Here is a 26,751-nt window from a genome sequence, read left to right as displayed (position 1 = left end):
AAAAGAGAATTATTTTTTTTTAATGTTAAATGGGGTCCATCTTATAATGCCAGTGTCCGTCTAACAGATCATATAGGGTATATGTCCCTCATAGCCCCCCATCCTAAAGGAAGCCCCCCTTAATCTGGGTATGGCCCCCTTATATTGAATATAGCCCCCTTGTGCTGGGACACGTCCCCCTGTGCTGCCCATGGCCCCTATAGATGGTACACCTCCCCTGTGTTTGATATGGCCCCCATGTGTGCTGCCCATGGCCCCTATAGATGGTACACCTCCCCTGTGTTTGATATGGCCCTCGTGTGCTGCCCATGGCCCCTATAGATGGCACACCTCCCCTGTGTTAGATATGCCCATGTGTGCTGCCCATGGCCACTATAGATGGCACATCTCCCCTGTGTTAGATATGCCCCCCATGTGTGCTGCCCATGGCCACTATAGATGGCACATCTCCCCTGTGTTAGATATGCCCCCCATGCTGCTGCCCATAATAAAATAAAACACTTTCCTTACCTTCTCAGCGCTGTCTCTCCTCTTGTCTCCCACCTCGCAGTTGAGCTCCGGCTTCCTCTACTTCCTGGTTCTTGCTGCCGGTCATGTGATCGGCACGGCAGAGTGATATCATCTCTGTATGCCTTATCACAGACAGCAGCAGCAGGAGACCGGATATCAGTGCTGGAGGTAAGTAAAGCTTTTTTTATTTTACTATGGGCAGCAGCACGGGGGCCATATCTAACACAGGGGGGGATCATGTGCGATCAAAGGGAGCACAGGCAGATATAATATGCCCCGCTGCCCCAGCCCCTCAGTGTGATGCAGTTTCAGCACCACGCTGCTGATGGACAGCGGCTGTACATATTATATGAGCGGGAGCAGGAGATCAAACGCTGCCGCCCGCAGCTGTCACCTGCCCCCAGCAGCGCTCCAGAGTGGACCCTGCAGTATATATATATATATGTACACCCCCCGTATATTCTGTTTATAAGACACACACCCTACTTTCCCCCAAAATTTGGGGGAACAAAAGAGCGTCTTATAAAGCAAAAAAAAAAACGGATTTTTGTGTACTCACCGTAAAATCGTTTTCTCTTAGCCATCATTGGGGGACACCGGACAATGGGTGTTATGCTGCCTATCCATAGGAGGACACTAAGTAGATGCAAAAGCATAGCTCCTCCTCTGCAGTATACACCCCCTGGCCGGGCCAGGCAGTCTCAGTTTTAGTACACAAGCAGTAGGAGAAAAAAGCAGTAACAAACTTCTCAACAAAGGAACATGAGAAAAGAAGAGTCAAAACCAAATAAGGTACTGAGAGAACCAAGGCCCCGCAGGGCAACAGGGTGGGTGCTGTGTCCCCCAATGATGGCTAAGAGAAAACGATTTTACGGTGAGTACACAAAAATCCGTTTTTCTCTGACGCCTCATTGGGGGACACAGGACCATGGGACGTCCTAAAGCAGTCCATGGGTGGGAAAAATAAAAGAAGACAACACAACCCAAAGACTAGGAACCAGTCCCAGACAGCTTAAAGCGCCTACTGAGAGAGGTGCTCTACTGCCGTTTGCAGAATTTTCCTACCCAGATTTGCCTCAGTTGAAACCTGGGTATGGACTCTGTGATGCTTTGAAAAAGTATGTAGGCTAGACCAGGTCACAGCCTTACACACCTGTTCCACTGAAGCCTGATGCCGAATGGCCCACGAAGCGTCAACTGTTCGCATGGAATGAGCTCGCAGCCCACAAGGAATGGACTTGAGTTGCAGGCGGTAGACTTCCTGGATCGCAGAGCGAATCCAGCAAGCCAGAGTCGCCTTTGAAGATGCCTGTCCCTTCTTAGGCCCCTCTGGAATGACGAACAAAGAGTCCGCTTTCCTAAAGGGGGCTGTCCTGGATATGTAATATCTGAGAGCTCTGACGAGGTCTAACGAATGCAGAGACCTTTCCACCCTATGAACTGGGTGTGGACAAAATGAAGGCAGAACAATGTCCTCGTTCAAATGAAATGGGGTAGGAACCTTTGGAAGGAAATCCGGAAGGGGGCGCAGAACCACCTTGTCCTGGTGAAAGATCAGGAAAGGTTCGCGGCAAGAGTGTGCTGCCAGCTCCGAAACCCGTCTGATGGACGTAATTGCCACCAGGAATGTTACCCTTCCAGGACAGAAGAGCAAGGGAGGATTCCTTGAGGGGTTCAAAGGGAGACCTCTGGAGACAGTCCGGAACGAGGTTGAGGTCCCATGGGTCCAGCGGCGGTTTGTACGGGGGAACTAGATGGGAAACGCCCTGGAGGAAGGTCTTGACTTGCGGTTTTTGAGCTAGGCGGCATTGGTAGAAGATTGAGAGCGCTGAGACCTGCCCTTTAAGGGAACTGAGAGCCAACCCCGCTTGCAAGCCAGACTGTAGAAAGTCGAGAATTCTGGGGATGGCCAAAGGCATAGGCTGGACGTTAGTTTCTCTGCACAATGAAAAGAAGATTTTCCACGTATGGTGTGCCCCAGCGAGTGCAGATTTGTAGAAACACATCTGGGTAGAGAGACCATTCTCCGGCGGCCAGGTCTTGGCGACTTAGAAAGTCTGCTGCCCAGTTCTCTACCCCCGGTATGTGTACCGCTGATATCACTGATCCCGTCGATTCGGCCCAGCTGAGGATCTTGTGGGCCTCGAGATAAGCCGCTTTGCTGCGGGTGCCCCACTGCCGATTGATATAGGCTACAGCTGTCGCATTGTCCGATTGGACTCGAATCTGACGACCCGCTAGCTAAGGGCAGAACGCTCTGAACGCGAGGAAGATCACGCGGAGTTCCAGGGTGTTTATGGGTAGGAAAGACTCCTGGGGCGTCCAACGTCCTTGAGCAGTGTGGTGCCAGTACACTGCTCCCCAGCCTCGGAGGCTGGCGTCCGTGGTCAGGACCAGCCAGTTCACTGGGAGAAAGGATCTCCCCTTCGATAGGGATGAGGACTGAAGCCACCAGCGGAGTGCGTACCTGACTGAAGGCGTCAGGTGAAGATGTCTGTCCAGGGAGAAGGGGCTCTTGTCCCAGGGCGCTAGAAAGGCTAGCTGCAGTGGGCGGAGGTGCAGTTGAGCAAAGGGTACTGCTTCCATAGCCGCCACCATCCTGCCGAGCACTTTCATGCTGAATCGAATGGAGCGAGACGGAGGACGTAGAAGGCAACGTACCGCTCGTTGAAGAGCGATCGCCTTGTCCTGAGGGAGAAGGATCAAACCTCGACGGGTGTTCAGGGACATGCCCAGGAAGGTGATGGATCGTGATGGGACCAAAGATGATTTGTCCAGATTCACTAGCCACCCTAAGCGGGATAGGGTGTCCACAGAGATCTGTACGCTGGTTGAGCAGTCGCGGAAGGAGGATGCCTTGATGAGGAGGTCGTCCAAGGGAGAACGACCACTCCCCTGGCGTGAAGGACGCTCATGGCGGCTGCCATGACTTTGGTGAAGACCCTTGGTGCGGTGGCAAGGCCGAAGGGTAGAGCTACAAATTGAAAGTGGGAGTCCTGAATTGAAAAGCGGAGGAACTTTTGGTAATCTGGGGCGATGGGTATGTGCAGGTACGCGTCCTTGATGTCTATGGATTCGAGGAATTCCCCTTCGACCATGGATGCAATAATGGACCTTAGGGACTCCATTCTGAATCTCCGTACGTGCACATGCTTGTTTAGGTGTTTGAGGTCCAGGATGGGTCGAACTGACCCATCCTTTTTGTGGACCACAAAGAGGATGGAATAAAAACCCCTGAACTTCTCGTCGTTTGGAACAGGTATTATCACTCCTGCTGTTAGAACCGACTCAGGGGTCGGGCCCGAAATTCTATGTGGTAACCGGAAGACACAAGGTCTCGCACTCATTTGTCGTCTGAGGCGGCAGCCCAGATGTGTTGAAAGAGCCGCAGTCGACCTCCTACAATGAGTGTGTCTTCCGGGGCGCCGAAGGAGTCATGAGGGGGGAAAACGTCGTGGCCGAGTCTCCCTAGTCCTGGACTGTTTTGGTCTAGGCTGCCATGACTAAGTAGGTTTCGGGGAGAGCTGAGAACGTCGGTCCCTGCATAGTCCGCGGCTGGTGGCGTGGGCAGCACGGGGTGTCGACCAACCAAATGAGTTCCGAAAGGAGCGGAACGAGGACTGTGGACGTCTGGGGAAGGACGTCCTAGACTTCAACTGGGGGAGGGAGGTACTCTTTCCTCCCATGGCTTCAGAAATGAGCTTGTCCAGACGTTCGCCAAACAATCGGTCTGGAAAAAAGGGAAGGCCCGTGAGAGACTTCTTGGCGGCAGAGTCCGCTCGCCATTGTCGGAGCCAGAGAGCTCTACGGATGGCTATGGTATTTGAGGCGGCAAACGCTGCGCAGGTAGCAGCGTCCATGGAGGCCTGCATGAGGTACTCCGCCGCAGCGGCAATTTGAGCTGTTACCTCTGTGAAGGTATGAGTGAACTGGGATTCCTCAAGCGAAGTGTTTCTGCCCAGACCGAGATCGCCTTTGCGACCCACACAGAGGCAAAGGAGGGCGAGAGGGAGGAACCCGCAGCCTCAAAAGCAGAGCGGGCGAGGTGCTCCACCTGTCTGTCTGTCGGGTCCTTGATGGAGGAACCATCGGGTAAAGACAGGAGCGTCTTTGTGGTCAGGCGGGAGACCGGCGGGTTGACCGAGGGCGGATCGGCCCAGCCCTTAGGGGCAGGTGAGGCAAAAGGGTACCGGGACTCCATGAGTTTACGGTTACCTAAGCGCCTGTCAGGCTTCTCCCTTTGCTTTGTGAGGATATCCTGAAACTATGGGTGATCAGCGAAAACCTTTTGGGGTTTCCTTGCCCTCTTAAAGGACACCGCATGGTCAGTGGTAGTGGATGGGGGATCCTCCATATGCAGAGTTTGGTTGATTGCTGCTATAAGGGAGTCTATTGCAGTTTGATCATCTGGGGAGGGTGAAACCAAGAAATCATCCTGGTACAAACAGCATTCTCCCTCCTCCAGCTCTTCAGAAGCCGTGGAGCGTGTGGGAGAGCCTGCCCTGTGTGCTCCCGAGGGAGAGCCATGGGGGCCATGAGAGAGTGCTGGAGACACCCGGCCGTGTGCTCTTTTTCTGATCCCTGCAACCGGTCAAGCATGTGCCTGGATTACCTCAGAAGGGTCCTCCATAGGGGTATCCTCAGGCTGCGTTCCATCCAGGGACCCAGAAGGGTGTGGAGGACGACATTGCATAGCCAGCACCAGGTTCTGTGAGTTTTTCCATGGATTGGGACAGAAACTGTGCCCATTCCTGTGGGCTGGGAGCCCTAGGCTCTGGGCTGACGGTTGCGGTGGTGGTGGCAGAGGGGTCTTGGGGGGCTATAGGGGCACAGGACTCACAGAGAGAAGAGGTGTGTTTACGTGGTAGCTCAACGTGGAGGGCAGTGCAGGCTGAATAATAGACTATGTGAGCCTTAGCCCTCTTAGTGCCTTTTGAATTCTGCATGTTCCTGATAGGAGTATGCCAGGAGGGGGAGCAATGATCAGCAGAGCTACAGTGAGCAGCACCTTACCAGAATCAGCCGATGGCTGGAGATCTTCCCACGCTTTCCTGGGGGGGGCTTATCGCGCCCGCGGGGGGTGGGGCTTAGCGCTAAAAGAGCGCGAAGAAGTAGTCAGTGTGCCCCCCCCCCCCCCCCCGCTGTGGGTAGTAAAAAACGGCGGGAAAGGAGCTTTTGATAGTTTTCCTCCCTCTCCCTCTAGTCAGCACACAGCGTGTCACTGGTGGTTATCAGCCGGCTTTTCTGCTAGATCAAATAAACAGAGCAGATAATAAACAGAGCAGATAATAAACAGCGTGAGTCCCTGAGCTCTCTGATTCTCTAGCCACCCCCTCCCCCTGCCACCGGGAAATTATCTGTGCAGGAGTTTGCAAACAGGAGGGACTCCTCCCCCCCTCCTCCAGCCAGCAAGCTAGGGAAAAGTTAACACTGTGTGTTCAGGATTCCTGGGGCTCTCTTCCTTGCATTAGCCAGAGACTTTCTCATAATATTCAGCCCTGGGAGCCTTTCCTGCACAACCTTTTCTCCCTTTGTCTGGGAAACCAGTCAGGGGGGATCTCACCTTAAACACTGCTTCAATCCAGGCAGTGACAATAGCAGAGTCCGCTTGCTGTATCCGGTCACAACGGTGCCACATTCAACTCAGAGCCTGCGAAGAGGGGCTGAGGAATTGTGCCTCTGCCCTGGGCTTTGGAAAATCGGTGTCTATGGAACCAGTCGTCCAGCCCAGGATCCAGCATCGCGGGAGGGGGTACGTGTAGGCAACACTTCACGTTCCCGCCCGTTGATGGTAGTGGCAGATCGGTCCCAAAAGGAAACCGTCGCCCTCAAAAAATAACAAACCTTGAAAGGAAGTGCCTCCTATAGACACTAAGCTAAAACTGGGACTGCCTGGCCCGGCCAGGGGGTGTATACTGCAGAGGAGGAGCTATGCTTTTGCATCTACTTAGTGTCCTCCTATGGATAGGCAGCATAACACCCATGGTCCTGTATCCCTCAATGAGGCGTCAGAGAATTACGGTATATACTTCTGACTCCCAATAACATTAATAGTCCGCTCTATATCTTTACAATACTATATATCCTGGCTATTGTTACTGCATGATTGCTATACATACTACATCTGTGAACACTTGATTCTAACTTTTATGGTATTTTATATCCTCACTTACTCTATTTTTTACAGCTAAACAATTTTACAACTATAGAATATTTGTATCTAATTTAATACCTATGCAGCAACACCTGTTTTTGACTTTTTAATACTTATACATGTGATGCCCCTGTTCTAGTTAGGCTATGTGCCCACGGGAAAAGTGTCCTGCGGTTATATCCGCAGGACATTCCGCAGGAGCTCCCACAAATCCGCAGCACAACTTTGTCTGTTTCAATGCTGCGGATGTGCTGCGGAATGTGCTGCGGATATGCTGCGGGCATTCTGCATTAAGGATACAGTACCATGGCTTCGGCACTGCATCCTCAATGCAGAACAAGTTTCTGAGTGATCGGAGAGTTCATACTTACCTCCATCACGCAGAACTTCACTTTCTGGCCGCCGTGTCTGTCAGCGTCTGCACTGTGCAGGAGAAGGTAGGCGGGCCTGAACTAGCTCTGGCTGTCACATGTGCAGGCCCCGCCCACCTCCTCCTTCCTGCTCCTAGCTCCACTGTAATGACGTCCTCTGCAACGGAAGAAAGTGGCACGGGTGTCTGCTATCAAGGCAGGTAAGTATGTGACCAAGCAAGGTAAGCCTCTATCTCCATAGTGGAGAGACGGGATTTCCGCAGAAAAATCTGCAGGAATAACTGACATGCAGTTATGTGCGGCTGCGGGATATCCACAGCATATTCCGCAGCCGCACATTCCGCAGCATGGACACCGCACTCCCCATGTTCCATAGGGTAACATGGGGAGTGTCTGTATTTGCTGAAACCTGCGGATTTATCTGGAAAAAAACAGATAAATCCGCAGGTTTACCATGGCAAAATCCGCAGGAGCAAGCTCCCATGGGCACATAGCCTTATTCTGCCAGTCGGCATTCATTAATTTTTAATCATTAATAAAATTGTTATCTTTGACCAAATCGGTTTCTCTTAGAATATTTTGTTCCAGCGTGATAAACAGGTGTATTCCAGAGCCTAAATCAGTCCTAGGAGCACAGTCTCAAGCTAGGAGACAGAGTGATCCTAAAAAGACACGTGAGAAAGAACCATGAGGTTAGACTAGATTGGCCAATCCAGCTTCTCCTAACCACAAAAACTTCAATGAAGCTTGAGGGAAAACCCATCTGGATACACATCAGTCATTGCGAAGAGTCGCTGTTATTTTTGCAAAAGGAGGATATACAAAATATGAATGTCACTTTTATGTTGAGGTGCCCATACTTTTGCACCGGTCAAATTTTGTTTAAATGCGGATTGCACATTTTCTGTTAGTACAATAAACCTCATTTCAATCAAGAAATATTACTCAGTCCATCAGTTATTAGATATATGAAACTGAAATAGCTGTTGCAAAAACCCAAATTGTTACAAAGAAAAAAGGTTAACATTAATAGGGGTGCCCAAACTTTATCATATGACTGTATATTAACGTCAAATCCTCCAGGCTGTGCGCGCTCCCAAACAATTTGATCATATAGGCTGTTATTTCCTGTACAAATTTTTATTATTATTACAAGAACAAACAATACGTTTCTACAAACAAATGTCTTCCTCAGGTATATTGTCTAGATGCACTACATTTCTGGCTAGATTTTATAGGAAAGTACTAATACATCCATTTGAGTGGGGACCTAGTTTGACCAGTTTTTGACACACCCATTTACACTGCAGGTCGGTAGTTTGTAGAAATTCTTAGACCATACAATTAAATGAATGAATGAATGAAAACCTTAAGATGTGATATATAATTACATGTAACTACCTTTGTTAGATTTAAAAGCATATTTGTAGAAAAGCGTTTATTAAACACTCTTTAAACACTCTATATATAAAAAAAACTTCATAAAAAACACACTTCATAAAAACACTCCTAAAAAGCAATGTCAAAATTACACATTATAATGCTGATAAAAATTGACATATACAGATCATATAAAGAAATACATTTTGTTATAAAATTTCAATAAATCTGAAATGTGTTTTCCTTTTTTGCTCTATATTCCCTAAATTATGTCTCTCAGCCCATCTGGGTGTAAAGTCCCCATTGTAAATATCCAAAAGGATTCTTTGTGGTTCAATCTCTCAACACGATTTGGACAATCCTCAGGAATTTGTTCCACTGGTGTTACATTTATGTTGAATTTTTTATTATATTTCAGGCATAAATGTCTAGATAAACCATGTTTCATAAATCCAGTTTTCGCATTGCGCCTGTGGCCATTCAAACTTGTTCTAAGTGACTGTATAGTGCGTCCCACGTACTGAATGCCATAGACGCATGTGATTACATACACTAAAAATTGGCTGTCAAAAGATAGCTTCTGCTTGATTGGAATTTGTTCCCCCGTATTGTTGCAAAGAACAGTATCTGCATTGTGATCAATAATTTCACAACAACAGCATTTTTTGCCTGGCATCTTGTAACACATCTTTCTGTATTTATTTTTTAACATGTTTTTTTGACCCTCCTGTGGAAATTGCTTTAAAAATTGCTGGGGGCAATAATACCTTTTATAGTTTGTCCCCTGTGATAGGTAATGTTAGGTTTTTGTAGTAGTACTTTCTTCAAATACATATCCGTATACAATATAGATTTTGCAATCTTTTGATTTCACTTACCTCTTCACTTTGTTCCTCATATGGATCACAGAGTAAAGGAACATTTGACATAGCCACTTTAAGAAGGCTATCAAAAACATGCGAAGCAAGTTTCGTCTCAAGTATTCTTGAATGTGCAAATAGCTCCTGCATTCCCAGCATAATATCTTGGACAGAGATATTCTACAAGGGAAAAGGAGATTGCTAAAGTAGAACTAATGCAAATTCCATTACTTTCTAGCATTGGTCTTCAATTAACTATATTATACATTGGTTTCAGAATACGCTACATCTCTATCCTGAAAACAAACACATGCCCATTTCTGACAATCCATGGGGTAACCTCTCCCCTTGTGGAAGTGACATGAGGGAAATGGCAGTGTAAGGAGGCTTATAGGCCATGCAATACTACTCTGGGAAAATATGCAACTTGCAGCTTCAGATAGCAAGAGAATTTTAACTCTAGAGCTACTTACTAGAACTATCACTAGCAATCCTGAAAGTCAACATTAAGCCTTGCCACCTGACTTAGGAGAAAAGCCAAAACTTACAAATACAGCAAAACACTTGTTGGCAAATCAGATACTTTATTTGCCCGTCATCATTGCAAGAGATCTGATTTGGCTATGCGAGAGGCCTTTGAATAGGGTCTAAGATATAATATCTCTCCTGGAAAATGACATGACTCACATACCAGTGTAAGAAGACTTAAGACCACGTAGTTCTCAGATTTCTAGCTTTGCAATGAGGAGGAGGGGACAAACACCACAAAACCACTCTCTGTAAATAGAGTATTTTATTTGGCTTTTATTCTAATTCATGTGTCAAATATCATTAAAGGGTCGATATTGACATTTAGGATTACTACTTCCAATAGGTGGCAATAGCGTTCAAATCTTCACTCTCTCTCTGAAAGGGTAATTGCCATACATCTTTTATGAAACTGTCACGATTGCTGCTGTATGTCTTGGAATACATGAATGAAGGGCAGTATGATAACTCGGTGGTTAGCACCAAAGTCTTGCAGTGCTGGGGTCTTGGGTTCAATCCCACGATGGACAACATCTGCAAGGAGCTTGTATGCTTGCGTGGGTTTCCTCTGTGTTCTCCGGTACCTCCCACACTCTAAAGACATACCAATATGGAAATTAGATTGTGAGCCCCAATGGGAACAATGTTGCTGATGTATGTAGAGCTCTGCTGAATATGTTAGCGCTACAAAAAAAATTAAGATTAGGTTTGCTGCACTAAAGATTCCAGGCATGCCAAGCCGTCTGTATGTTGATTGACAGCTAAATTGTTCAATCTAGTGCAGGGGCATGCTGAGCTGTTTATGTGTTCAGTGACAGCTCAGCCATCCATTTTGAGACTGGGATGTTCTGGGTTTTCCCGGTGTTCCCAATTCAATTTGATTGCCCAGGTATTTAGCTGAGCAGTCAGCCCCAGAACACTGCCAGTCTTAGGGCTCATTCAGTTCCCGTTTTTTTACGGACCTACCGCCAGGTCCATCTTTTTAATGTCTTTTGTGTAGGATCGGATGGCACACGGAAGCACTTCCGTGAGGGAGTGAGAATTCCCCTGCAGTCTGTGTCCCGCTACCGCACCATCCCCGCAGCTGCCAGCACTGCAGCATGTCAGCAGCTGCCCGCCCTGCTGCGAGTAAGAAGCTGCCCGCCCTGAAGCGTGTCAGAAGCTGCCCCCCCTGCAGCGTGTCTGAAGCTGCCCCCCCTGCAGCGTGTCAGCACCTGCCCGCCCTGCAGCGTGTCAGCACCTGCCCGCCCTGCAGCGTGTCAGCACCTGCCCGCCCTGCAGCGTGTCAGCACCTGCCCGCCCTGCAGCGTGTCAGCACCTGCCCGCCCTGCAGCGTGTCAGCACCTGTCCGCCCTGGAGGTTAGTAAAAGTTCCTTACCTGGTGTGATGAAGTCTAGCACTCCTGACATCAGCGCTCGTCAGTGACTTCTATGCCCGCCGCATTCTCAGATCACCGCTCGCGGGCGACCCGAGACTGTGACTGCACGGGCCACACACAATACTTCACTTGTGAATGCGGCAGTCATTGAACTCCGTGACTAGTGCTGACGTCAGGAGTGCAGCAGTGTCCATCACTGCAAGTAATGTACCTAGCTAACCTCCTGAAGTCAGCGCTGGTCGTGCCCTGCAGTAACCTGAGCTGACGTCATGATGTTAGCTCAGGTCACTGCACTGCTCTCCCAGCCAGTGGGGAACAATCTGTTTTTCATTGACTGGGACAGTGAGTATGGATCGTCGTGGGACCCCCTTATTGGATTACGCAAATCCCATTTTTGTTTTTTCTTTCCAATACATTGGTGAAAGGATGAACATGTTCTGGAGTGTTTTTTCAAATAAAAATGTGTTTATCGTCTATTTTTTTTTTTTTTTTATTACTGACTGGGTTAGTGCTGACGAGCATCGGATAGACACCGTGACATTACACATCCCAAGACTGTGGCATCTAATGGATGCGGCAATTCCGGCCGGCTGCAGGCTGATATATTTAGGATGACGGGTCTCCCCAGCCTGAGAAGACCAGCCAGCAACTATGAGGCTTTACCTTGGCTGGTATCAAAATTGGGGGGGACTGCACGCTGTTATTTTTTATTTTTTTTATTGTACTGCACGATATAGACCTGTCCACTGGTGGCTGTGATTGGATGCAGTCAGACAGCTGTGACTTAGCGTGGGGGCGCGTCTGATTGTAACTAATCACAGACAGGGGAGGACTGAATATGTATGAGCCTAATGAGTGGCTGACTCTGGGAGAACAAAGAGCTGCCACGGGAGCAGTGTGAAAGCCGTGCCGGTGATCGGTGAGTATGTAGCACTTGCTCCTACCCCTTTGCCCCAGATTCTGTTCCCTATGGACTTCACAAGGGGACCAGCATCTGGCCAGTTACCCAGAACTACATGCAACTCTTTCTGTTTTTTTTGCGGTCCGCTAAAAAAACAGAACTCACACGGATGACACGGACCGTATACAGAACGGAACGGACGGATGCGGTTGTCACACGGATGCCATACGGATGCATCCGTGAAAAAACAGGACCGTATTTTGCGGACTGCAAAAACGGAACGGTTGTGTGAATGAGCCATTAGTCTTCTGCTCAGTTGTGTCAGTTTCTCATTTGTATCTGTGCTCTGGGAATTGATCTTTTGTTGCCTGACCTATGACTTTGTTTGACCATCCTTTTGCCTCTATTCGGTTTCTGGACCATGACCTGACTATGCCTGTGCCTACCCCCCTTAATCTAGACCAGGGTTCTAAAATGCAGCTGGGTACATGGGCCGGACATAAAAAAAAAAATTTCGGGGGGGGCGCATTCTTTGCAGGACTATGACATTGTTAGCAATTCAATGTATTTTTTTCTATACACCTTAGGATCACTATTTTTTGAACATTTTTTGCTTGTGTGCACTTTTTAGTTTAGTTAAGTTTATATTTAAAAAAGCATTTTTATTTGTAAAAAAATTCATGCATGATTTTGAATTTGTAAAACTTTTTTTTTACATTTTATTCCCTTTTAAGTAATATTGATTTACAATCCGCAGCATTAGATAGTAATCTTGGCAAACCTCTTGTAGCAATGTATCCCATCCTTGTGCTTTGCAGTAACAAGCCCATCCTTGTCCCCTCTAGTAATGTGCCCCATTCCTTGTCCCCTGTAGTAATGTCCTATCCTTGAGCCCTGTAATAATGTGCCCATCCTTGTCTCCTGTAGTGATGTCCCTCATCCTTGTCTCCTGTAGTAATATGCCCATCCTTGTGCCCTGTAGTAATGTCCACATTCTGGTCCCCTATTATGTCATTCTTCACATACACAAAAAAATAGATTCTTCTCACCTTTCTTCCATTCCCTCGGTGACCTCTTATCTGCTTATGGTAGCCAGGAGGCATACAGACTCCATAATGATTGTAGCCCTATGCAGGGGGTCAGCGCTGGCAAGGCTTTACTATAGTTAAATTAGTTGCGGCGCAGCGCAGAGGAGCTCTCTGTACTATACCAATGGCAGTCGCTGGTCAATCAGAGGCAGGCAGGTGACGTCGCTGTATGACGTCAGATGGTTGCCTTCAATTGGCCACCGACTGCCATTAATATAGTGCAGAGAACTCCTCTGTGCTGTATCGCAAAGGATTCAACTGTAGTAAAGCCTTCCAGTGCCAGCCCCCTGTATAGGGCTATGATCACCACAGGGTCTGCAGGCCCCAACAAGCAGGCCCATTCTGTAAACTATCATGATTCATAACTTGTCCGTTTTTGTGACTTACAGAAATCACATTTAAACTAGCTCCCCACCAGCCTATTCATATAGTGAGCAATCAGGTGACTAATCTGACAAAAGTTAGTTCAGTATCTGGCCAGGGAGCACCAGAGACAATAGAAGTCGCAGTAACAAGTGCAGAGGGTCTCAAACTCAGCTGGGTGTATGGGCCATACATAGAAAAAAAAATTGAGGGTGGTGGGGATCATTCTTTGCAGGACAAAGTGACATTTTTAGTAATTCCATAAGGGTGTTTTTAATACACCTTTGTTTTGCTTTTTTGAACATTTTTTTCTTGTTTATTACCACAAATCTGCATATATATATTAGCTGAAGTACCTGGCATTGCCCAGGATAGTAACGGTCTGTCTCTGTGTCTGTCCCCGCCTACATTGTGACACGCCACCATTCCATTCAAGGGCGTGGCTGCGCATTGTGACACGCCAACATTCTTCTGAAGTTCTGACTGCATTGTGGCTCGCAGCTCCATTGACTTTAATGGAGGCAGGTTTTTGGCAAATAACTGTAAAGCGCGGGGTTAAAATTTCCCCTCAAAACAGTCTATGATGTTCCCTGAGTCAAATGGGGCGTTGAATGCAAAAGTTCATGATTTTACATGCGACGGTGCGCACACACAGCTATATAATCTCTAACTATATATCTGTCTGTCTCTCTTCCAGTCTGTCTGTCTCTCTCTCTCTTCCTGTCTCTCTCTTCCTGTCTCTCTCTTCCTGTCTCTCTCTTCCTGTCTCTCTCTTCCTGTCTCTCTCTTCCTGTCTCTCTCTCTCTCTTTTCCCTTTTCCTGTCTCTCTCTCTCTCTTTTCCCTCTTCCTGTCTCTCTCTTCCTGTGTGTCTCTCTCTCTCTTCCTGTCTCTCTCTCTCTTCCTGTCTCTCTTCCTGTCTCTCTCTCTTCCTGTCTCTCTCTCTTCGCTCTTCCTGTCTCTCTCTCTGTCGCTCTTCCTGTCTCTGTCTCTCGCTCTTCCTGTCTCTGTCTCTCGCTCTTCCTGTCTCTGTCTCTCGCTCTTCCTGTCTCTGTCTCTCGCTCACCCTGTCTGTGTCTCTCGCTCACCCTGTCTGTGTCTCTCGCTCACCCTGTCTGTGTCTCTCGCTCACCCTGTCTGTGTCTCTCGCTCACCCTGTCGGTCTCTTTCCCAGGCTGCATCGTGACAAGCCAAAACTCCACTTAAGGACGTGGCTGCGCATTCTTCTGAAGTTCTGGCAGCACTGTGGCTGCTAGCTCCATCGACGTTAATGGAGGCAGGTTTTTTGCAAATAACCGTGAAGAGCGGGGTTAAAATTTCCCCTCAAAACAGTCTGACGTTCCCTGAGTCAAATGCCTGTGCAAAATTTTGTGAATGTACATGAGACTGTGCGAATTCCTTTAGCAGACATACACATACATACATAGTTTATATATATATATATATACACACATATATATAAAAAAAAATTATATATATATATATATATATATATATATATATATATATATATATATATATATATATATATATATATATATATATAATGTCCAACAATGTAGACCAGCTCACTCCTGTGAATCACCTGGAACCTCAGCTGACCTGGTTAACTCCGTTGTGCCCGGATCAGGACGTAGGAGTCCATCCATACAAATGTGAACAACGACAAGGCAGAGTCCGATCTTGAAAGAGGAAAGGAAGGAAACATAAGTCCAAAAGTCTATCATATGACGTTCCGCAAGCGCCGTTAACAGAGATTCCTGTATTTAATCTTTCTAGTTATATTTTGACAGACTCACAAATTGGACTTTTGTCTAAAGGACTAGGTTTCTCTCCAGTCAAAAAATTCAATTTATTTGACACTATTGTTGATATCAATAGATTTGCACGCAATTTGACCCTTAAAGTTCATTATAATGAGGATAATATTCATGTGTATAATGATTTATCATTACCAGTGTATCATTGGATAATAATTGTATTCATTTTAGTGAACAGGTAGCGGTCTCCAATCTAAGACAACTAGAGGGGGAGACAGAGCTGGAGCATAGGGTGAATTTAAATGATAGGTTTCAGACTCTTAATCCTATATTTTACCCAGTAAAATCGAGACCTCCTTTCCTTGATTTTTTTCAAGAAACAATTGAAAGTGAGTTGGTGTCTCTTTACAACCAGGTGGAACATCAAGAGGTTAAATTCAATCTGAGTACTTCTGAACATAGGGCAATTAATGAGCTGAGAGCAAACAGCGATCTCCTTATTGTCCAGGCGGACAAGGGGGGCGCTGTTGTAGCTCTCAATGCTGGTTTATACAGCAACGTGAACTTGTTGGATCTGGAAAATAGTAGCACCTATGTTGAATTGCCATCAAATCCAACTAATTCATTTAATTCTGAATTATTACATCTGTTACAGGAGGGGATCAGTATGGGTGCTATTTCAGATAGAATTAAGAAGTTTATCTTTTGTGAAATACCGATTGTCCCAATATACCACTCACTCCCCAAAGTTCATAAAGAGGTTTTTCCTCCCCCTCTCAGACCTATTGTGTCTGGGATAGGGCCATTTAGTGAGAAACTAGGGGAGTGGGTGGATTTTTATCTTCAACCCCTAGTGCCATTAACACCAAGTCACCTTAAAGACTCCAAAAGTATGATACAGATTATGGAAAAATTTCACTGGCAATCTGACTATATGTGGCTATCTTGCGATGTGGTGGGGTTATATCCCTCTATCCATCACGTCGCGATACGATGTATCACATATTATTTGTCCAGATACAGTAATTACGAGGATTCCATCCAGAAGTTTATTGTCTCTTCAATTCAGTTTCTTTTGGGTCACAATTATTTTTCGTTTGATGAGAGATACTTCCTCCAGACACAAGGCGTGAGCATGGGCGCTAAGTTTTCACCTTCCCTAGCTAACCTGGTTATGTCCGTGTGGGAGGAAAATTATATTTTTAACATTGATAACCCATACAAGGATAATATTGTTTGGCTGGGTAGATTTATTGATGATCTGATATTTGTCTGGAGGGGTAGTCTCTCGGCTGCGAAAAGTTTTTCTTCTTATTTGGATTTGAATGATTTCAATCTAAAATTTACGAGTAGTAGTCATGAGGTATCAACAAACTTCTTGGACCTAAAATTGACCGCAGATTTGGATAGCAATAAGGTCTTGATATCTCCCTATAAAAAACCTACTGCATGCAATAGTATTTTAATGGCTTCCTCTAGTCATCCCAAACATGTCATTCAGAATATTCCTGTGGGGGAGCTTATTAGACTAAAAAGGAATACCACATCTGGTGATAGATTGGAGGAAGAAATTGAAATAACTTGTAACAATTTAAAAAAAAAGGGGGTATCCCAATTGGTCTTTGGAGAGAGCCAAGAAAAAAAATAGCAGGCATTGATAGGGTTAAGCTGTTGGATTCTACTAAGAAGAAAAGACAGTTTGACTCCAAAAAATCTGGGGTAGTTTTCAGCACCAACTATAGTCCTCAGTTTAATTCTATTGTCAAAATTATCAGAAAATATCTTCCGTTATCTCAGAATGATATTTTGAAAAACATTGTGGAAAATAATGATATTGCCTTTGTGGCAAAAAGAGCCCCAACTTTAGCTACATTATTATCACCTAGCATGTTCAAAGATCCAGACAAAATCTCCCCTAGCAACTGGTTAAAAACAATAGGATTTTTTAAATGCGGTGCTAATATTTGTAAGTGCTGCGGTTTTGCTAATAAGTCTAAAATATTTACATCTATTTCCAATGAAAAACAGTTTAATGTTCGTTCTTTTATAAACTGTAATACGGAGAATGTAGTTTATTTAATTAATTGCAATATATGCCGCATGCAATATGTAGGTTGCACGATGAACCCCCTTAAAACCAGAATCCGCAAACAGCTTTCAGATGCTAGCAATTTGCCAATGGTTGCTGCATCAGTAGTATCCCGACATTTTTCAAAAAAACACAATGGGGATTTACGTGGTTTTTCTTTTATGGGCATAGAGCATGTAAAAAAACCATTGAGAGGGGGAGATTTTCATAAAAAAAGTGCTTGCAAGAGAGAGTAGGTGGATATTTGAGCTGGGGACCCGCATGCCACAGGGCTTTAACAATCGTATGGATATCATTATGCACTATTGAGACATTGTTGCATTATATGTTGCTGGCTATTACTACTGTGTTAGGCTTTTTGTATCACTTTAAAAATAATTTTATGGTCAGGTTATTGGATTTTCTGATTGTATTTTTCTCCAAAATGTTGAATCCTTTCCTTATAACTTTTATGCATGCTGTATATTGATTAATATGCGGATAGCTTACATGTTTGATTTGCTTTTCTAGCACATGTTTTTAAATCTCTCACACGTTTGTAATTACCCTGATGGGAGTGAGATGTATATAAGGTTCTATGTTTGGAAAGCAGATCAGATTCTAGACCGTGAAGAAGGTGGATTTACCGCTGAAACGCTTAGTCCTATCTGCGCTATTTTCCTGCAATAATGCTGTTCTGAATTGCTTTGGACCATTATATTTTAATGAATTTATGAATAAAAAGAAGGAAAAAATTTTTTAACAGCATCCTGGATTGCTCACGTTATTGCTGGACTCTGCCTTGTCGTTGTTCATACATATTATATATATATATATATATATATATATATATACACATTTATTTTTATTAGTAAAAAAAAATGCTCTATTTTGATTTTTTTTTTAAACTTTTGGTTACATTTTATAGCTTTCTTGTAATGGTTTTGCGATTAGCAGCATCATGTAGTAATCTTAGACAACATCTTATAGTAATGTGCCCCATCCTTGTGCCCTGTAGTGTTGTGCCATTTCTTGTGCCCATCCTTGTGTCTTGTAGTAGTGCACCTATCCCCGTGCCTTCTAGTAATGCACCCATGCCCGTGCCTTGTAACGATGCACCCATACTCGTGCCTTGTAGCGATGCACCCATCCTCGTTCCTTGTAGCAATGCACCCATCCTCGTGCCTTGTAGCGATGCACCCATCCTCGTGCCTTGTAGCGATGCACCCATCCTCGTGCCTTGTAGCGATGCACCCATCCTCGTGCCTTGTAGCGATGCACCCATCCTCGTGCCTTGTAGCGATGCACCCATCCTTGTGCCTTGTATTAATGCACCCATCCTTGTGCCTTGTATTAATGCACCCATCCTTGTGCCTTGTATTAATGCACCCATCCTTGTGCCTTGCATTAATGCACCCATCCTTGTGCCTTGTAGTAATGTCCCCAATCATTATGCCATGTAGTAAGGTGCCCAGCCTTGTAGTAAGGTGCCCAGCCTTGTAGTAAGGTCCATATCAATGTAGTAAGGTGCATATCCATGTAGTAAGGTGCCCATCCTTGTAGTAAAGTGCCCATCCTTGTAGTAAAGTGCCCATCCTTGTAGTAAGGTGCCCATCCTTGTAGTAAGGTGCCCATCCTTGTAGGAAGGTGCCCATCCTTGTAGGAAGGTGCCCATCCTTGTAGTAAGGTGCCCATCCTTGTAGTAAGGTGCCCATCCTTGTAGTAAGGTGCCCATCCTTGTAGTAAGGTGCCCATCCTTGTAGTAAGGTGCCCATCCTTGTAGTAAGGTGCCCATCCTTGTAGTAAGGTGCCCATACTTGTGCCCTGTAGTAATGCACCCCAATCATTGAGCCATGTAGTGGTGTGCCCATCCTTATAGTAGTGTGCCCACCCTTGTAGTAGTGTGTCCTGTAGTAATGCTCCCATCCTTGTGCCCTGTAGTAACGCCTCCCAATCATTGTGCCTTGTAGAAGTGTGCTCATCCTTGTAGTAATTTACCCATCCTTTAGTAATGTCCTCATCTCTGACCCATATTAAGCCGCTCTTCACATACGTTAAAAAAAAAACAAAAAAAAACAAAAAACAAAACGATTCTTTTCACCTTTCCTCTGTTCCCTTGGTGCCCTCTTACCTGCTTATTATGGCCCGCAGAAACCCGTGACGATCGCAGCCCTATGTAGGGGGCCAGCGGCATCAGGAATTAACTTCCATAAATCATTTGTGGTGCCGAGCAGAGGAGCGCTCTGCACTCGACTAATGGCAGCCACCGGCCAATAGGAGGCAAGCATGTGACTGCAGTGTATGAGGTCACCTGCTTGCCTCTGATTGGCCAGCAGATGCCATTGGTATAGTTCAGAGAGATCCTCTGCACAGCACCACAAATGATTCAAGGGAAGCAAATCGCTGACGGCGACGGCCCCATGCATAGGGACGCAATCGTCACGGGTATCTATGGGCATGAGGTTCACAAGACGCAGCCTGAGGGGCCGCATGCAGCCCACGTGTCATGATTGACTCCTGGCTCAGCTGGAGCTGAGCCTTTTATTTAGTTTCACTTCTGATGCAAGTCACGTTCGGGGTTAATCCTTGTTGCCTCGTTCTGGAGGTCAGGCTGCTTTATTAGGGCACTGTTTCTCTTGGACTTCGCCAGTGATACTTCTGGCTCTGCTGTGTTCTGCTCTTGAGTGACCTGTTGTCTGCCCTCCCCCCTCCTGACCACTGTGTTCACCTGACCTGTTAACCTCCTCTGTTGTCTGTTTCCATCAGTGTCTCTCCCGCTGTCTCCCTGTTCGTTCCTTATCTGTTTACCTTTATTCTGTCTTGTCATCCCACTCCCCCTCGCTTCTAGGCTCTAATTTCCCGGCTACTGACTATTTGCTTCCCTCTGACTACGTTTAGACTTTGCCCTTGTGTACTTACAAGACCTCATGTTATGACACGGCTTTCTGACGATTCTACTGCCATCTGGTGGGCTTGACTAGTATTACCTCTGCTAGGGAATTCCCTGCTCATACGTTTCCTCCACTTTTACGCCCCCTAGTGGTTTACCAGCTAACAACCTTCTCAGATAGTTTCAGGAATCCTCTCAGTCCCACATTACTGCGCTGTACTGCTATTGTACATCTTAGAGTATAGCGTGACATTATCACTGGCCCTTACATTTTTACCCCTATGGATCCGTTACGTATCCTTACGGATCAGATGTCTAATTTGACTCAAATGATGCAGGACTTATCCATTGAGCATAGAGCCCTAGCCTCTTCCCATACTCAACTCCAGGGGGAGCTTGCTGCTGCAGTAAAGGCTTTCCAGTGTTCCATGACTCAATCACAGCCCGGTCCCGTAGATGTATCATTCCATTCTCCAGAACCCACGGTCATGCTCCCGGATAAGTTTTCCGGAGAGAAGGAGAGGTTTCACACGTTTCGGGAGAGCTGTAAATTACTTTTTTCTCTTAGACCCCGTTCCTTTGGGGATGATAGTCAGCAGGTGGGGATAATAATTTCTTTGCTTAGAGAGGAACCTCAGACTTGGGCCTTTTCTTTACCACCGACAGCCCCTGAGCGTATGTCTGTGGATAGGTTTTTTTTTACGCCCTAGGACTTATTTATGATGAACCGGACCGGGTCATGGTGGCAGAGGACAGGATCATGGGTCTCTCTCAGGGTAGACGCACTGCAGAGTGGTATTGTTCTGAGTTCAGGCAGTGGTCTACGACGGTTTTCTGGAAATATTCTGGTCTGAGATGCCAGTTTAGGAGAGGACTCTCTGATCATCTCAAGGACGCTCTGGCCCTTCATCCTCCACCCAGTTCTTTGGAGGAGGCCATGACCCAGGCAGTACGGATGGATCGGAGGTTGCGGGAGAGAGGAGTGACCCTGCGGGAAACCTCATTATGCCCGGTCAAAGCTGAGGTTGTTTCACTTGCGGAGCCCATGGAGGTCAGTGCCACAGATTCCAAGGAGAAGGAGAGGAGACGACGATGGGAGTGGAAATTGTGTTTCTACTGTGGAAGTCCGGGACATTGGAGGAAGGACTGTCCTACCTGTCCTCCTGCTACTTAACCGTCGGGAAATGCTTAGGTCTGGGTGATGTTCGAGGAGGTCACCCAGACCCTCAGGTACCCTTTTCCTCTTTCCAAAAAATTTTGCTTGAGGTGGAACTTGTAATAGGAGACTGTTGTATTCCAGCCTCTGCTTTCGTGGACTTTGGTTCCTCCATGAACTTCATTGACTCCAGTCTGGTTTCCAAAGCTAAGATAGGGACAGTTAGGCTAGAGACTCCGGTTCACATTATTGCTATTGATAGGACACCATTGTCACGAAATGTGGTTGAATTTGTCTGGGAGGAATTTTTGCTTAAAGTGGGGTCCCTTCATCAGGAACTTATTTCATGTTATATCATGAATAATCTCCCTGCGGGACTGGTGCTGGGATTCCCCTGGTTGCACATGCATAATCCTGTAATTGACTGGGACTCTCGCGATATTGTTAAATGGGGTCCTAAATGTTCTAATGGTTGTCTTATCACTGTTCAGGTGTCTTCAACTAATCTGGAGGGTATTCCGGAGTACCTGAAGGATTTTGGAGACGTGTTCTCTGAAAAAGAGGCTGAGGTCCTGCCACCCCACCGTCCTTACGATTGTGCTATTAACCTGGTTTCAGGTGCCAAATTACCCAAGGCCCGTTTGTATAATCTTTCTGGCCCGAAACGCACTGCCATGAAAAATTACATATCCGATAGTTTACGTAAGGGACACATCCGTCCTTCTGTCTCGCCTGTTGCTGCTGGGTTCTTTTTTGTTAAGAAGGAGGATGGTGGCCTACGCCCTTGCCTCAATTTCACGGTGAGAAATACCTATCCACTTCCACTCATCCCGGACCTAATCAGTTATCTGGAGCTAAATGGTTCTCCAAGCTTGATCTCAGGGGAGCCTATAACCTCATTCACATTCAGGAAGGGGATGAGTGGAAAACGGCATTCCTTACCTCAGAGGGCCTTTTTGAAAACTTGGTCTTGCCTTTCAGCCTTACTAATGCTCCTGCAGGGTTTCAGAATTTTATGAATGATATTTTCTCTGAATTTATTGGCCGTTTTATCGTTGTGTACCTAGATGATATTCTTGTCTTCTCGTCCAACAAAGAGTCTCATATTGATCATGTGCGTACAGTACTTCATAGGTTACGGGAGAATTCCCTATGTGCTAAACCTGAAAAATGTACTTTTTGTGTCCAAGAAATCACCTTTCTAGGTTTTAGTCTGTCTTCTGATGGTTTTCGGATGGATCCCAGAAAAGTACAAGCCATTTATAATTGGGTGCAACCCAGAGACCTCAAGGGTCTGCAGCGTTTTCTGGGTTTTGCCAATTATTACAGGAAATGTATTAAAGGGTTTTCTCAAGTGGTCAAGCCACTCACGGATCTCACCAGCAAGGGGGCTGATCTTAGGGAGTGGTCACCGCAGGCGATAGAAGCATTTCTGAGGTTAAAGTAATGTTTTATGACTGCTCCTGTACTTGTTCAACCTGACCTCTCTCAGCCGTTTATTGTGGAGGTTGATGCTTCAGAGGTGAGTGTGGGGGCGGTGCTCTCCCAAGGACCCGCTACTTTAACTAAAGACCGTGTGACTTCTTCTCCAAAAAAAATTTCTTCTGCTGAGAAGAATTATGATGTGGGGAATCGAAAGTTGTTGGCCATAAAGTTGTCCTTCGACGAATGGAGGCATTTTTTGGAGGGGGCTGTTAATCGGATCACTGTTATTACGGACCATAAAAACCTGTCTTACATAGAGTCTGCTAAACGGTTGACTCCTAGACAGGCTAGGTGGTCACTTTTTTTTTCCCCGTTTTCACTTTTCCATTACTTTTCGTCCCGGTTCTAAGAATGTTAAGGCGGATGCGTTATCTCGCAGTTTGGATCCATTTTCGCCTCCCGAACCTCCTTCCTCCATTCTTCCTCATGGGGTAGTCGTTGCTGTTTTATCCTCCGGATTAGAGGCTGAGATTCGTGTTGCACATGCATTGGCCCCTCCTTCATTGCCCGATGCCAAATTGTTTGTTCCTATCCAGTTTCGATTACGGGTTCTCCAGGAATTTCATGACTCTGTGCTTGGTGGTCATCCGGGGGTCTCAGCTACTCATAAGGCTACTGCCAGGTTGTTTTGGTGGCCCTCTATGTACTCCGATGTCGCCGTGTTTGTGTCTGGTTGTGATGCGTGTGCACGTGCTAAAAGTTCCCCATAACCGGCCGGCCGGGGAATTAGTGCACTTACCAATTCCGGCTAGGCCCTGGACTCATTTGTCCATGGATTTTATCACTAATTTACCTGTTTCCGCTGGCAAGACTGTTGTTTGGGTGGTGGTGGACAGATTTAGCAAACAGGCGCATTTTGTTCCCTTGTCGGGATTACCTAATGCTGAGACTCTGTCCAAATTGTTTATTGAACAGGTGGTTAGATTGCATGGCATCCCTGTTAACATTGTGTCCGACAGGGGGGTTCAGTTTGTTTCCAAATTTTGGAGAGCATTTTGTAGACGGCTGGGTATTGAGTTGTCCTTTTCTTCATCTTACCATCCCGAGACCAATGGGCAGACAGAGAGAACTAATCAGTCATTGGAACAAATTCTGCGGTGTCTGGCTACGTCTCAGCAGGACGATCGGTGTTCCTCAATGCCTATGGCTGAGTTTCCTTTCAATAACCGGGTCCATCAGTCCACGGGTACTACTCCATTTTTTTTGTAACTATGGATACCATCCCCATTTCGGTGAATTTTCCAGACTTGATGCTGGGTGTCCTGGGGCTGATTCCGCAGTTCAGCAGTTGGAGGAGGTTTGGAGGGAGGTCCGGCATAATGTTGAGGTGGCTTTAGGGCGGCAAAAGCACTCTGCTAACAAGAGACGATCGGTAGGATTTAATTTTCAGGTGGGGAATAAAGTTTGGTTGTCTACCAAAAACATTCGTCTGAGAATTCCTTCCACTAAGTTGGGTCCAAAATTTATTGGTCCGTATGAGCTCATCGAGATTGTCAACCCAGTGGCTTTTCGTCTGCGGTTACCGCAGTCCTTTCGCATTTCTAATGTGTTTCACAAATCTCTGCTCAAGCCATTTGCTCCTTCTGTTTCCGAATGTCCTCATCCCCCTTCTCCCGTTTCGGTGGATGGTCAGATGGAACACGAGATTGAGCGCATCATCGATTCTCGGCGGGTCCGTAGTTCGCTTCAGTACTTGGTACATTGGAGGGGTTACGGACTGGAGGAGCGATCCTGGGTTCCGGCACGATCTGTCCATGCTGACCGACTTACTCGTGCCTTTCATAGAAGGTTTCCTGGGAAACCTGGGGTCCGGTGGCCCCCCCCTTGAGCAGGGGGTACTGTTATGATTGACTCCTGGCTCAGCTGGAGCTGAGCTTTTTTTTAGTTTCACTTCTGATGCAAGTCACGTTAGGGGTTAATCCTTTCTGCCTCGTTCTGGAGGTCAGGCTGCTTTTTTAGGGCACTGTTTCTCTTGGACTTCGCCAGTGATACTTCTGGCTCTGCTGTGTTCTGCTCTTGAGTGACCTGTTATCTGCCCTGCCCCCTCCTGACCTCCGTGTTCACCTGACCTGTTAACCTCCACTGCTGGATTACCCTCAGTTGACTATTTGCTTCCCTCTGACTACGTTTAGACTTTGCCCTTCTGTACTTACAAGACCTCATGTTATGACACGGCTTTCTGACGATTCTACTGCCATCTGGTGGGCTTGACTAGTATTACCTCTGCTAGGGAATTCCCTGCTCATACGTTTCCTCCACTTTTACGCCCCCTAGTGGTTTACCAGCTAACTACCTTCTCAGATAGTTTCAGGAATCCTCTCAGTCCCACATTACTGCGCTGTACTGCTATTGTACATCTTAGAGTACAGCGTGACACCACGTAATTGAGACCCCTGATCTAGTGCAACAGGTGCCTCTCAGGGCCCTCCATTGCCGGCAAAGTCTTTGATGCCTGTATCCTCTGATGTGAAGTTGGTCTCTCCCGAACCAGTAATGGCCCTCACTGACAAATTTTCAGGGGAAAAAGATCCGTTTACGGTGTTCATGGAAAGCTGCAGGTTATTTTTTTTTACTCTGTAACCCCAGTCTTTAGGGAAGGATCCCTAGTTGGTGGCATTTATTTCCCTGTTGCAAGGTCCTCAGACTTTAGGGGTTTTCTTTACTGATGATGGTTCTGGGGCTTATGGAGGTAAAGGTCTTTTTTGAAATCTTAGTCTATGACTAACCTGACAGAATCCAAGTTGCAGAGGCAAAGATCATGAACCACAGATCATGAATTCTTAATAAAAAATAAATAAAAAAAATGACAAAAAAAAGAATTTATATGCTTAGGCCTTTCCTAAGTCAGTGTCACTCAATTTCAGACATGATTCTTTTTTTTTTTTATTTTTTTAACTTAGTCACGACCCCAGGATTGCAATTGATTGCACCACAGGTCCTTCAACATCAGAGACATCCTAAGGCTATGTGCGCACAGTGCGTTTTTCGCGGCGTTTTTGCGCATTTTTCGGGTGCGTTTTTGGTTTCAAAACTGCAGGACTTTGCTTCCCCAGCAAAGTCTATGAGTTTTCATTTTTGCTGTCCGCACACATCTGTTTTTTTTACCTGCGTTTTTGAGTTAAAAAAAAAAATGGACATGTCAGTTCTTTCCTGCGTTTTTCTGCGTTTTCCGCTCATGCAATGCATTTGAAAAACGCAGCAAAATGAAGAGATCAAAAACGCAGCAAAACGCAGCCAAAAACGCACCAAATCGCGGCAAAAACGCATGCGTTTTTTGATGCGTTTTTCCACGCAGGTGCGTTTTTGTGCGTTTTTAGCGGAAATAAACGCACAAAAACGCAGTGTCAAAATGACGCTGTGTGCGAACCTAGCCTAAGACATCTTCTCCAATACTGAGCTCCGCCGATTACGGCCACATGATCGTGACATTAAACAGGTCTTGCATTACCCTCACCCCTTCGATCGCTGTGCCAGGGATGTAATTGCCAGAGCCCAATCAGTCATGGTGACCCTGACGACCTCCAGGAGGTCCTGTAGCATGATCACTTGAGGCTTCCACTATACGGCTACATGCGAACGCTGCGTTTTTTGCTGCGTTTTTGGCTGCAGTTTTGTTGTCAGAACTTTCTGACATTTGACTTCCCAGCAAAGTCTATGAGAAGTCAGATTTGCTATGCACACATTGCAGTTTGTCAGCGTTTTATATCAATATGGCAAAAAAAAACATACAGCATATTCATTCTTCCTGCATTTTTGTCAACATTTTTCACAAAAACTCAGCAAAAACTTATCTTGTGAAAAACGCACCAAAACCGCATGTTGTGAAAAACGCAGCAAAAATGCACCTACAGTACAATTAGG

At 46.1% G+C, this 26,751-nt stretch overlaps 1 protein-coding gene across 6 annotated transcripts in view; it reads right to left on the bottom strand.

Moving 5' to 3' along the window:
- LYST (lysosomal trafficking regulator) overlaps window positions 1-26,751 on the bottom strand; it is a 1,763,279-nt gene that overhangs the window by 1,488,233 nt on the left and 248,295 nt on the right. For all 6 annotated transcript variants that reach the window (XR_012751618.1, XM_075339737.1, XM_075339736.1 and 3 more), the window contains exon 6: window positions 9,294-9,455. Coding sequence is in view for 5 of the 6 variants with exons in the window: in XM_075339737.1 (XP_075195852.1) it covers window positions 9,294-9,455 (162 nt within the window). In the remaining variant the exon portion in view is untranslated. The remainder of the gene's footprint in view (window positions 1-9,293; window positions 9,456-26,751) is intronic.

Source organism: Anomaloglossus baeobatrachus, chromosome 3 (assembly GCF_048569485.1).
Source record: "Anomaloglossus baeobatrachus isolate aAnoBae1 chromosome 3, aAnoBae1.hap1, whole genome shotgun sequence".
Taxonomy (NCBI): Eukaryota; Metazoa; Chordata; class Amphibia; order Anura; family Aromobatidae; genus Anomaloglossus; species Anomaloglossus baeobatrachus.
The sequence above is the reverse complement of the archived record's forward strand: the minus strand, read 5'-3'. Positions and strand labels throughout refer to the sequence as shown.